The 13,084-nt window shown below is 38.6% G+C and overlaps 1 protein-coding gene across 4 annotated transcripts in view; it reads left to right on the top strand.

The window, feature by feature from the left end:
* Nucleotides 1-13,084, top strand: part of LOC149782878 (uncharacterized) — a 66,710-nt gene that overhangs the window by 22,186 nt on the left and 31,440 nt on the right. For all 4 annotated transcript variants that reach the window (XM_089934416.1, XM_089934418.1, XM_089934415.1 and 1 more), the window contains exon 2: nucleotides 11,535-11,652. In XM_089934416.1, coding sequence (XP_089790542.1) covers nucleotides 11,535-11,652 — 118 coding nt within the window. The remainder of the gene's footprint in view (nucleotides 1-11,534; nucleotides 11,653-13,084) is intronic.

Raw genomic sequence — 13,084 nt, forward strand, 5'->3', positions numbered from 1 at the left:
TTTTTTTAATCAACTGTGCCTATACTTTCTTGACCTGTCTTTTTTGGGGTGGAAAAAATTACACATATCCAATGTAGTTGTCAGCAAATTTTCTATTCTGTTGACATTTTATTATGGTTTTTGTTTTGTTTGGAGTTTTGTTATTGGAATGTTTATGCCATTTTTAGTAATTCTTCAGCTACATCAGGGCAGACTTTTTTATTTGTTGCGGAGTATGCGGAGAGAAAAAGACACCCTCTGCATGAAACTCATCGAAAGTGTTTTCTAATGAGTTAACGTTTTCACTTTACTAAAGGTGAAACTTGACACCACACATAAAATGACAAAATCTGGTTGGTCTAAAACTTTATTTTAAATAAATGACACATTCATTAACATCACAGCATGATTAAAAGTATAAACCAAAATAAAAATAAAATTATACGAGCTTAAAGTCACAGAATCTCAGTGCTTTTAAAGTCCTCCCTAACATTAAGATGTCTTCTTCAATTTCGTGATCTGTGCGTGACATTGGTTTTCTCTGAATAAAATGTACGAAACCTTGTAACATTGCCATTTACATAATTTTCATCATACTTTACATCTGCAAACTTGTGGTCATCTGCACTAAGCCATTCAAGAAGTTTACATTTTGTAATATCAATAGCAAAATATTGTTATCTGTATTTGCATATAGAACCCTATATTCCTTTTCTTAAGAATCAGACTGTCCGCTGTATTTGCTTATATAACTCTATATTCCCTTTCTTAAGAATCAGACTGTCAGCTGTATTTGCTTATAGAACTCTGTTCCCGTTCTTAAGAATCAGACTGTCAGCTGTATTTGCTTACAGAACTCTCTGTTCCTGTACTTAAGAATCAGACTGTCAGCTGTATTTACTTGCATAAATAACTTTCTATTCCTTTCCTTAAGAATCAGACTGTCAGATCTTTTTGCATATAGATCCCTCTATTCACTTTCTTCTTAAGAATTAGAGTGTCGCTGCCATTCTTTTGGACATCATATTTCTCGTTTGAAAAAAAATTAAGTATATAAATGCCAAAAATATTATTGCAACAAACGATAAGATTTTTTAGCACAATTTTTGTTTCTTCGCTTTACCACGTGTGCTATATTCCTCTTACTTGCACACTAAGAGAACTCATGTTCAGTTTACCTGCTTTTTAGCCCTCTAACGTTCCAATTCAGCGTTATATACTTTCATTTGTTACGATGGTCACACAAGATAGCTGTCAAACTAATGTACCTAAAAGATTCCACCTTCGCCTTGAATTCTGCATACAAGCGACTGAACTCTATGCATTCTTTCGCTCACAACCACCGCACAGACAAACAAAGGACTTGTTACTGTAACGAAATGGTTGAGTGTTGTCTCTCCTTTGAATAATTGTGGAGGATCATCTGCTCCCAGAATTCCTCGATGCGTAAGCAATTATTTATTTGCACCGTAGAAACCGTGATAAGACTAACATAGGATGCACTGCCGCTGTGTGCATTTGCACTTTGGTGACAGGACTGAAATATAATTCACTACCACTGTGTGTATTTGCTCTTCGATGACAGGACTAAAATAGAATGGACTACCACTGTGCGGATTTGCTCTTTGATGCCAGGAATAAAATAGAATGCACGGCCACCGTGCGGATTTGCTCTTTCATGACAGGATTAAAGTAGGATGCACTGCCACTGTGCGGATTTGCATTTTGGTGACAGGACTAAAATAGGATGTACTTCCACTGTGTGTATTTGATCTTTGATGACAGGACTACAATAAAATGCACTGTCACTGTGTGTATTTGGTCTTGGGTGACAATACTCACATAGAATGCACTGCCACATTGTATTTGCTCTTTGATGACAGGACTAAATAGAATGCACTGCCACTGTGCGTATTTGCTTTTTGATGACAGGACTAAATAGAATGCACTGCCAATGTGCGTATTTGCTCTTTGATGACATGACTAAAATAGAATGCATTGCCACTGTGTGTATTTGCTTTTTGATGACAGGACTAAAATAGAATGCACTGCCACATTGTATTTGCTCTTTGATGACAGGACTAAAATAGAATGCACTGCCACTGTGCGTATTTGCTTTGATGAGAGGAATAAAATAGAATGCATTGCCACTGTGTGTATATGCTCTTTGATGACATGACTAAATAGAATGCACTGCCACTGTGCGTATTTGCTTTGATGAGAGGACTAAAATAGAATCCACTGCCACTGTGTGCATTTGCAAATTGGTGACAGGACTGAAATAGAATGCACTGCCTCTGTGCGTATTTGCTCTTTGATGACAGGACTAAAATAGAATCCACTGCCACTGTGCGTATTTGCTTTGATGAGAGGACTAAAATATAATCCACTGCCACTGTGTGCATTTGCAAATTGGTGACAGGACTGAAATAGAATGCACTGCCTCTGTGTGTATTTGCTCTTTGATGACAGGACTAAAATAGGATGCACTGCCACTGTGTGTATATGCTCTTTGATGACAAGACTAACGTAGAATGCACTGCCACTGTGTGTATTTGCACTTTGATGACAGGACTAAAATAGGAAGCATTGCCACTGTGTGTATTTGCATTTGGTAACACGACTAAAATAGGATGCCCTATGCGTATTTGCATTTTGATGACAGGACTAAAATAGAATGCACTGCCACTGTTTGCATTTGCTCTTTGATGACAGAACTAAAATAGAATGCACTGCCACTGTGCGTATTTGCTCTTTGATGACAGGACTAAAATAGAATGCACTGCCACTGTTTGTATATGCTCTTTGATGACAGGACTAAAATAGAATGCACTGCCACTGTTTGTATATGCTCTTTGATGACAGGACTAAAATAGAATGCACTGCCACTGTTTGCATTTGCTCTTTGATGACAGAACTAAAATAGAATGCACTGCCACTGTGCGTATTTGCTCTTTGATGACAGGACTAAAATAGAATGCACTGCCACTGTGCGGATTTGCTCTTTGATGCCAGGAATAAAATAGAATGCACGGCCACCGTGCGGATTTGCTCTTTCATGACAGGATTAAAGTAGGATGCACTGCCACTGTGCGGATTTGCATTTTGGTGACTAAAATAGGATGTACTTCCACTGTGTGTATTTGATCTTTGATGACAGGACTAAAATAAAATGCACTGTCACTGTGTGTATTTGGTCTTGGGTGACAATACTCACATAGAATGCACTGCCACATTGTATTTGCTCTTTGATGACAGGACTAAATAGAATGCACTGCCACTGTGCGTATTTGCTCCTTGATGACATGACTAAAATAGAATGCATTGCCACTGTGTGTATTTGCTTTTTGATGACAGGACTAAAACAGAATGCACTGCCACTGTGCGTATTTGCTCTTTGATGACAGGACTAAATAGAATGCACTGCCACATTGTATTTGCTCTGTCATCAAAGAGCAAATACGCACAGTGGCAGTGCATTCTATTTTAGTCATGTCATGAAAGAGCAAGTACGCACAGTGGCAGTGCATTCTATTTTAGTCATGTCACCAAAGTGCAAATACACACAGTGGCAGTGCATTCTATTTTAGTTCTGTTATCAAAGAGCAAATACGCACAGTGGCAGTGCATTCTATTTTAGTCCTGTCATCAAAATGCAAATACGCATAGGGCATCCTATTTTAGTCATCAAAGTGCAAATACGTATTTGCTCTTTGATGACAAGACTAAAATAGAATGCACTGCCACTGTTTGCATTTGCTCGGTGATGGCAGGGCTAAAATAGAATGCACTGCCACTGTGCGTATTTGCTCTTTGATGACATGACTAAAATAGAATGCACTGCCACTGTTTGTATATGCTCTTTGATGACAGGACTAAAATAGAATGCACTGCCACTGTGCGTATTTGCTCTTTGATGACAGGACTAAAATAGAATGCACTGCCACTGTGCGTATTTGCTCTTTGATGACAGGACTAAAATAGAATGCACTGCCACTGTTTGTATATGCTCTTTGATGACAGGACTAAAATAGAATGCACTGCCACTGTTTGCATTTGCTCTTTGATGACAGGACTAAAATAGAATGCACTGCCACTGTGTGTATTTGCTCTTTGATGACAGGACTAAAATAGAAAGCACTGCCACTGTGTGTATTTGCTCTCTGATGACAGGACTAAAATAGAATGCACTGCCACTGTGCGTATTTGCTCTTTGATGACAGGACTAAAATAGAATGCACTGCCACTGTGCACATTTGCTCTTTGATAACAAGACTAAAATAGAATGCACTGCCACTGTACGTATTTGCTCTTTGATGACAAGACTAAAATAGAATGCACTGCCACTGTTTGCATTTGCTCGGTGATGGCAGGGCTAAAATAGAATGCACTGCCACTGTGCGTATTTGCTCTTTGATGACATGACTAAAATAGAATGCACTGCCACTGTGTGTATTTGCTCTTTGATGACAGGACTAAAATAGAAAGCACTGCCACTGTGCGTATTTGCTCTTTGATGACAGGACTAAAAAAGAATGCACTGCCACTGTGCGTATTTGCTCTTTGATGACAGGACTAAAATAGAATGCACTGCCACTGTGCGTATTTGCTCTTTGATGACAGGACTAAAATAGAATGCACTGCCACTGTTTGTATATGCTCTTTGATGACAGGACTAAAATAGAATGCACTGCCACTGTTTGTATATGCTCTTTGATGACAGGACCAAAATAGAATGCACTGCCACTGTTTGCTTTTGCTCTTTGATGACAGAACTAAGATAGAATGCACTGCCACTGTGCGTATTTGCTCTTTGATGACAGGACTAAAATAGAATGCACTGCCACTGTTTGTATATGCTCTTTGATGACAGGACTAAAATAGAATGCACTGCCACTGTTTGCATTTGCTCTTTGATGACATGACTAAAATAGAATGCACTGCCACTGTGCGTATTTGCTCTTTGATGACATGACTAAAACAGAATGCACTGCCACTGTGCATATTTGCTCTTTGATGACAGGACTAAAATAGAATGCACTGCCACTGTGTGTATTTGCTCTTTGATGACAGGACTAAAATAGAAAGCACTGCCACTGTGTGTATTTGCTCTCTGATGACAGGACTAAAATAGAATGCACTGCCACTGTTTGTATTTGCTCTTTGATGACAGGACTAAAATAGAATGCACTGCCACTGTGCGTATTTGCTCTTTGATGACATGACTAAAATAGAATGCACTGCCACTGTGCGTATTTGCTCTTTGATGACAGGACTAAAATATAATGCACTGCCACTGTGCACATTTGCTCTTTGATAACAAGACTAAAATAGAATGCACTGCCACTGTACGTATTTGCTCTTTGATGACAAGACTAAAATAGAATGTACTGCCACTGTTTGCATTTGCTCGGTGATGGCAGGGCTAAAATAGAATGCACTGCCACTGTGCGTATTTGCTCTTTGATGACATGACTAAAATAAAATGCACTGCCACTGTTTGTATATGCTCTTTGATAAGAGGACTAAAATAGAATGCACTGCCACTGTGCGTATTTGCTCTTTGATGACAGGACTAAAATAGAATGCACTGCCACTGTGCGTATTTGCTCTTTGATGACAGAACTAAAATAGAATGCACTGCCACTGTGCGTATTTGCTCTTTGATGACAGGACTAAAATAGAATGCACTGCCACTGTGCGTATTTGCTCTTTGATGACAGGACTAAAATAGAATGCACTGCCACTGTTTGTATATGCTCTTTGATGACAGGACTAAAATAGAATGCACTGCCACTGTTTGTATATGCTCTTTGATGACAGGACCAAAATAGAATGCACTGCCACTGTTTGCTTTTGCTCTTTGATGACAGAACTAAAATAGAATGCACTGCCACTGTGTGTATTTGCTCTTTGATGACAGGACTAAAATAGAAAGCACTGCCACTGTGTGTATTTGCTCTCTGATGACAGGACTAAAATAGAATGCACTGCCACTGTGCGTATTTGCTCTTTGATGACAGGACTAAAATAGAATGCACTGCCACTGTGCACATTTGCTCTTTGATAACAAGACTAAAATAGAATGCACTGCCACTGTACGTATTTGCTCTTTGATGACAAGACTAAAATAGAATGCACTGCCACTGTTTGCATTTGCTCGGTGATGGCAGGGCTAAAATAGAATGCACTGCCACTGTGCGTATTTGCTCTTTGATGACATGACTAAAATAGAATGCACTGCCACTGTGTGTATTTGCTCTTTGATGACAGGACTAAAATAGAAAGCACTGCCACTGTGCGTATTTGCTCTTTGATGACAGGACTAAAAAAGAATGCACTGCCACTGTGCGTATTTGCTCTTTGATGACAGGACTAAAATAGAATGCACTGCCACTGTGCGTATTTGCTCTTTGATGACAGGACTAAAATAGAATGCACTGCCACTGTTTGTATATGCTCTTTGATGACAGGACTAAAATAGAATGCACTGCCACTGTTTGTATATGCTCTTTGATGACAGGACCAAAATAGAATGCACTGCCACTGTTTGCTTTTGCTCTTTGATGACAGAACTAAGATAGAATGCACTGCCACTGTGCGTATTTGCTCTTTGATGACAGGACTAAAATAGAATGCACTGCCACTGTTTGTATATGCTCTTTGATGACAGGACTAAAATAGAATGCACTGCCACTGTTTGCATTTGCTCTTTGATGACATGACTAAAATAGAATGCACTGCCACTGTGCGTATTTGCTCTTTGATGACATGACTAAAACAGAATGCACTGCCACTGTGCATATTTGCTCTTTGATGACAGGACTAAAATAGAATGCACTGCCACTGTGTGTATTTGCTCTTTGATGACAGGACTAAAATAGAAAGCACTGCCACTGTGTGTATTTGCTCTCTGATGACAGGACTAAAATAGAATGCACTGCCACTGTTTGTATTTGCTCTTTGATGACAGGACTAAAATAGAATGCACTGCCACTGTGCGTATTTGCTCTTTGATGACATGACTAAAATAGAATGCACTGCCACTGTGCGTATTTGCTCTTTGATGACAGGACTAAAATATAATGCACTGCCACTGTGCACATTTGCTCTTTGATAACAAGACTAAAATAGAATGCACTGCCACTGTACGTATTTGCTCTTTGATGACAAGACTAAAATAGAATGTACTGCCACTGTTTGCATTTGCTCGGTGATGGCAGGGCTAAAATAGAATGCACTGCCACTGTGCGTATTTGCTCTTTGATGACATGACTAAAATAAAATGCACTGCCACTGTTTGTATATGCTCTTTGATAAGAGGACTAAAATAGAATGCACTGCCACTGTGCGTATTTGCTCTTTGATGACAGGACTAAAATAGAATGCACTGCCACTGTGCGTATTTGCTCTTTGATGACAGAACTAAAATAGAATGCACTGCCACTGTGCGTATTTGCTCTTTGATGACAGGACTAAAATAGAATGCACTGCCACTGTGCGTATTTGCTCTTTGATGACAGGACTAAAATAGAATGCACTGCCACTGTTTGTATATGCTCTTTGATGACAGGACTAAAATAGAATGCACTGCCACTGTTTGTATATGCTCTTTGATGACAGGACCAAAATAGAATGCACTGCCACTGTTTGCTTTTGCTCTTTGATGACAGAACTAAAATAGAATGCACTGCCACTGTGCGTATTTGCTCCTTGATGACAGGACTAAAATAGAATGCACTGCCACTGTTTGTATATGCTCTTTGATGACAGGACTAAAATAGAATGCACTGCCACTGTTTGCATATGCTCTTTGATGACAGGACTAAAATAGAATGCACTGCCACTGTTTGCATTTGCTCTTTGACGACAGAACTAAAATAGAATGCATGACTAAAATAGAATGCACTGCCACTGTGCGTATTTGCTCTTTGATGACATGACTAAAACAGAATGCACTGCCACTGTGCATATTTGCTCTTTGATGACAGGACTAAAATAGAATGCACTGCCACTGTGTGTATTTGCTCTCTGATGACAGGACTAAAATAGAATGCACTGCCACTGTTTGTATATGCTCTTTGATGACAGGACTAAAATAGAATGCACTGCCACTGTGCGTATTTGCTCTTTGATGACAGGACTAAAATAGAATGCACTGCCACTGTTTGTATATGCTCTTTGATGACAGGACTAAAATAGAATGCACTGCCACTGTTTGCATATGCTCTTTGATGACAGGACTAAAATAGAATGCACTGCCACTGTTTGCATTTGCTCTTTGATGACAGAACTAAAATAGAATGCATGACTAAAATAGAATGCACTGCCACTGTGCGTATTTGCTCTTTGATGACATGACTAAAACAGAATGCACTGCCACTGTGCATATTTGCTCTTTGATGACAGGACTAAAATAGAAAGCACTGCCACTGTGTGTATTTGCTCTCTGATGACAGGACTAAAATAGAATGCACTGCCACTGTTTGTATTTGCTCTTTGATGACAGGACTAAAATAGAATGCACTGCCACTGTGCGTATTTGCTCTTTGATGACATGACTAAAATAGAATGCATTGCCACTGTGTGTATTTGCTTTTTGATGACAGGACTAAAATAGAATGCACTGCCACATTGTATTTGCTCTTTGATGACAGGACTAAATAGAATGCACTGCCACATTGTATTTGCTCTTTGATGACAGGACTAAAATAGAATGCACTGCCACTGTGCGTATTTGCTTTGATGAGAGGAATAAAATAGAATGCATTGCCACTGTGTGTATATGCTCTTTGATGACAGGACTAAATAGAATGCACTGCCGCTGTGCGTATTTGCTTTGATGAGAGGACTAAAATAGAATCCACTGCCACTGTGTGCATTTGCAAATTGGTGACAGGACTGAAATAGAATGCACTGCCTCTGTGCGTATTTGCTCTTTGATGACAGGACTAAAATAGAATGCACTGCCACTGTGCGTATTTGCTTTGATGAGAGGACTAAAATAGAATCCACTGCCACTGTGTGCATTTGCAAATTGGTGACAGGACTGAAATAGAATGCACTGCCTCTGTGTGTATTTGCTCTTTGATGACAGGACTAAAATAGGATGCACTGCCACTGTGTGTATATGCTCTTTGATGACAAGACTAACGTAGAATGCACTGCCACTGTGTGTATTTGCACTTTGATGACAGGACTAAAATAGGAAGCATTGCCACTGTGTGTATTTGCATTTGGTAACACGACTAAAATAGGATGCCCTATGCGTATTTGCATTTTGATGACAGGACTAAAATAGAATGCACTGCCACTGTGCGTATTTGCTCTTTGATGACAGAACTAAAATAGAATGCACTGCCACTGTGTGTATTTGCACTTTGGTGACATGACTAAAATAGAATGCACTGCCACTGTGCGTATTTGCTCTTTGATGACATGACTAAAACAGAATGCACTGCCACTGTGCATATTTGCTCTTTGTTGTCAGGACTAAAATAGAATGCACTGCCACTGTGTGTATTTGCTCTTTGATGACAGGACTAAAATAGAAAGCACTGCCACTGTGTGTATTTGCTCTCTGATGACAGGAATGAAATAGAATGCACTGCCACTGTTTGTATTTGCTCTTTGATGACAGGACTAAAATAGAATGCACTGCCACTGTGCGTATTTGCTCTTTGATGACATGACTAAAATAGAATGCACTGCCACTGTGCGTATTTGCTCTTTGATGACAGGACTAAAATAGAATGCACTGCCACTGTACGTATTTGCTCTTTGATGACAAGACTAAAATAGAATGCACTGCCACTGTTTGCATTTGCTCGGTGATGGCAGGGCTAAAATAGAATGCACTGCCACTGTGCGTATTTGCTCTTTGATGACATGACTAAAATAGAATGCACTGCCACTGTCTGTATATGCTCTTTGATAACAGGACTAAAATAGAATGCACTGCCACTGTGCGTATTTGCTCTTTGATGACAGGACTAAAATAGAATGCACTGCCACTGTGCGTATTTGCTCTTTGATGACAGGACTAAAATAGAATGCACTGCCACTGTTTGTATATGCTCTTTGATGACAGGACCAAAATAGAATGCATTGCCACTGTTTGCATTTGCTCTTTGATGACAGAACTAAAATAGAATGCACTGCCACTGTGCGTATTTGCTCTTTGATGACAGGACTAAAATAGAATGCACTGCCACTGTTTGTATATGCTCTTTGATGACAGGACTAAAATAGAATGCACTGCCACTGTTTGTATATGCTCTTTGATGACAGGACTAAAATAGAATGCACTGCCACTGTTTGGATTTGCTCTTTGATGACAGAACTAAAATAGAATGCACTACCACTGTGCGTATTTGCTCTTTGATGACAGGACTAAAATAGAATGCACTGCCACTGTTTGTATATGCTCTTTGATGACAGGACTAAAATAGAATGCACTGCCACTGTTTGTATATGCTCTTTGATGACAGGACTAAAATAGAATGCACTGCCACTGTTTGCATTTGCTCTTTGATGACAGAACTAAAATAGAATGCACTGCCACTGTGCGTATTTGCTCTTTGATGACAGGACGAAAATAGAATGCACTGCCACTGTGCGCATTTGCTCTTTGATGACAGGACTAAAATAGAATGCACTGCCACTGTGTGTATTTGCTCTTTGATAACATGACTAAAATAGAATGCACTGCCACTGTGCGTATTTGCTCTTTGATGACATGACTGAAATAGGATGGACTGCTACTGTGCGTATTTACAGTTTTATGGATGCAGTATGCGCATGCTTTCGTGTTTACTAACTTGGAAAAAGATCAATGGTTTATTTCAGTGTGAAGAAAGACCACGATACCTATCAAACGAGTGGATGGTGAACTCATCTCAATTTATACGTCATTTACATACTTAGCGAAAGGATTATTTTATAGCCCTATGTCAGTTATGATACCAGAAGACTGTTTGCACTTTGGAACGTTTTTTTCCAGTGGCACGACGTGCACATGTCATCAGACAATTCCACACAAATGTTATAAGTTTATTGTTAAGAAATAATAAAAGCGCCTGTCAACAGCATATTTTAAGGAATGATAAAAGCCCCTGACCATAGCAAGTTTACAGTTTAATCATGCACTTTTTTAAGGAAAGAAGAAAGCTCCTTGTCTTACACCTCAAGTGCTTCAAGTCTTCACTAGTCGTAAACCACGTTCGCTTTAACGAGTATGACACGAAATATGAAATAATTTAAAAAACAACTTTGCCATTCTTTCATCAAATATGTGCACCATATTACTTTCCATAGTCACTACCTGTCGTGCACTGGAGTCGCACCAAACAAGATTGATAGTACACCGTACGCAGGCGCGCTTTATCCATTTTTATAGAACATTGGTCCTAACTGCGTATGTGGTCTCAAGCCTTTTAAGTTTAAAGTGGAGAATAACCCCATCTCAGATAGACACTCGAAATCACCGTATTAACAGTTCTTGCGCGTACAGTAGTGTTCTCTTTGTACTTAACAATGCTATTTTCTCCTTTCAGTCGAAGGTACTCCATGCGAACATTAGAAATGGATTCTTCATCGGATAGCTTCCTTTCTTTTGTATATCTACCAGTGTCACTTCTTGTACGTGGAATAGAGAAATTGCTGTTTGTGTTGGTAGGTATATCTGCATTACCCAAGATGGCGTCGATTCACTTCGTTTCTCATCGATCCGTGGCATATGCTTTTAATCGAAACATTGTTTTGAAAAAATGCCTTTATTGTATACAGAGACCGCACTGATTATACTCAGTTATCTTCCTTGGAAAACAGAACGACCAATCGTATTGAACCAGTCTCTTCCATCTGCATCCAACCAGACAGAGGAGTGGTAGATTCTGCTCTTCCTAGTTACGTAGGCCAAGGTTCGATGTAAGACGAAGTGGATCGACTAACCTTGTCAAGATGTAGAACGAAGTGGATCGACAAATCTTGGCTATTATGTGTGTGGTAGGTATGCAATATATGTATGTACTAGTGTTTTATAGCAACTCAGCGCAAAAGTGACTACGTAGTGCCAGCAATTTGTTAAGTTTGAAGAATGTAAAATTATAAAATATAAAACGTAAAGATGTTACAATTCGGTAAAATGTATATAAAATAATATACAAACATGCAAAATCCTTCACACATGATTACAATATGAGGCATAAACCACGGTCGCTTAATAGCCGAAACAAAATGTGACTGGAGGGACAAACAAGTTAAGCCCTATTTCTAAAAGTGATTGAAACATGTATATGTCGAAGACAATTTTCTATTGGATCATACCGTTAGAGGAACATAGTCGGCTACTGTCTGCTTTCTTCTACACAGCAATCCGTACTTCATAAGAACAGCTTTTCATCTGAAAATTAATTTACGATCGGCAGAACCCAAGCTTAAGAAGTGCTATTTAAAAGGACAATGACATTCCACATTGAATGTTTTTGTGCACTTTTTGGCTCTAAAACTTAATTCACATCCGTTCCAAAAATATCTTTTTCCATTTTCTTGGCGGGTTTGTGCATATGTGTGTGTGTGTGTGTGGGGGGGCTACTTTCTGTATGCAAAGCTTTCTTAAAATAAATTATGTTCAGCATGTATTTTATCATATTACAAATTTGCGAGTGGATCTACATCATTCTGAGAAAACAAAATAAATGTCATCATGGTATCAATAAAATCAGATATTATCCCCAGATGTTTTGTTTCAGTAACCCTTAAAGACGATAATTTACACACATAGATTCTCTCTCTCTCTCTCTCTCGATGTATATATATATATATATATATATATATATATATATATATATATATATATATATATATATATATATATATATATATATATATATATATATATATATATATATATATATATATATATATATATATATATATGCTGAATCTTTGATAAAACGAATATTTTTTTTCATTTCTTTAGACGAAACAAGACACGTTTTATTACAGAAGTTAAACAAAGAGTGGTATATCACATCTTCTCTGCATGTTTTATTTCTTACGCATACAAACATACATATATTGTTTATCATTCGCGGCGTAGTAT

Source organism: Sinohyriopsis cumingii, chromosome 15 (genome assembly GCF_028554795.1).
Source record: "Sinohyriopsis cumingii isolate HCF-2022 chromosome 15, ASM2855479v2, whole genome shotgun sequence".
NCBI lineage: Eukaryota > Metazoa > Mollusca > Bivalvia > Unionida > Unionidae > Sinohyriopsis > Sinohyriopsis cumingii.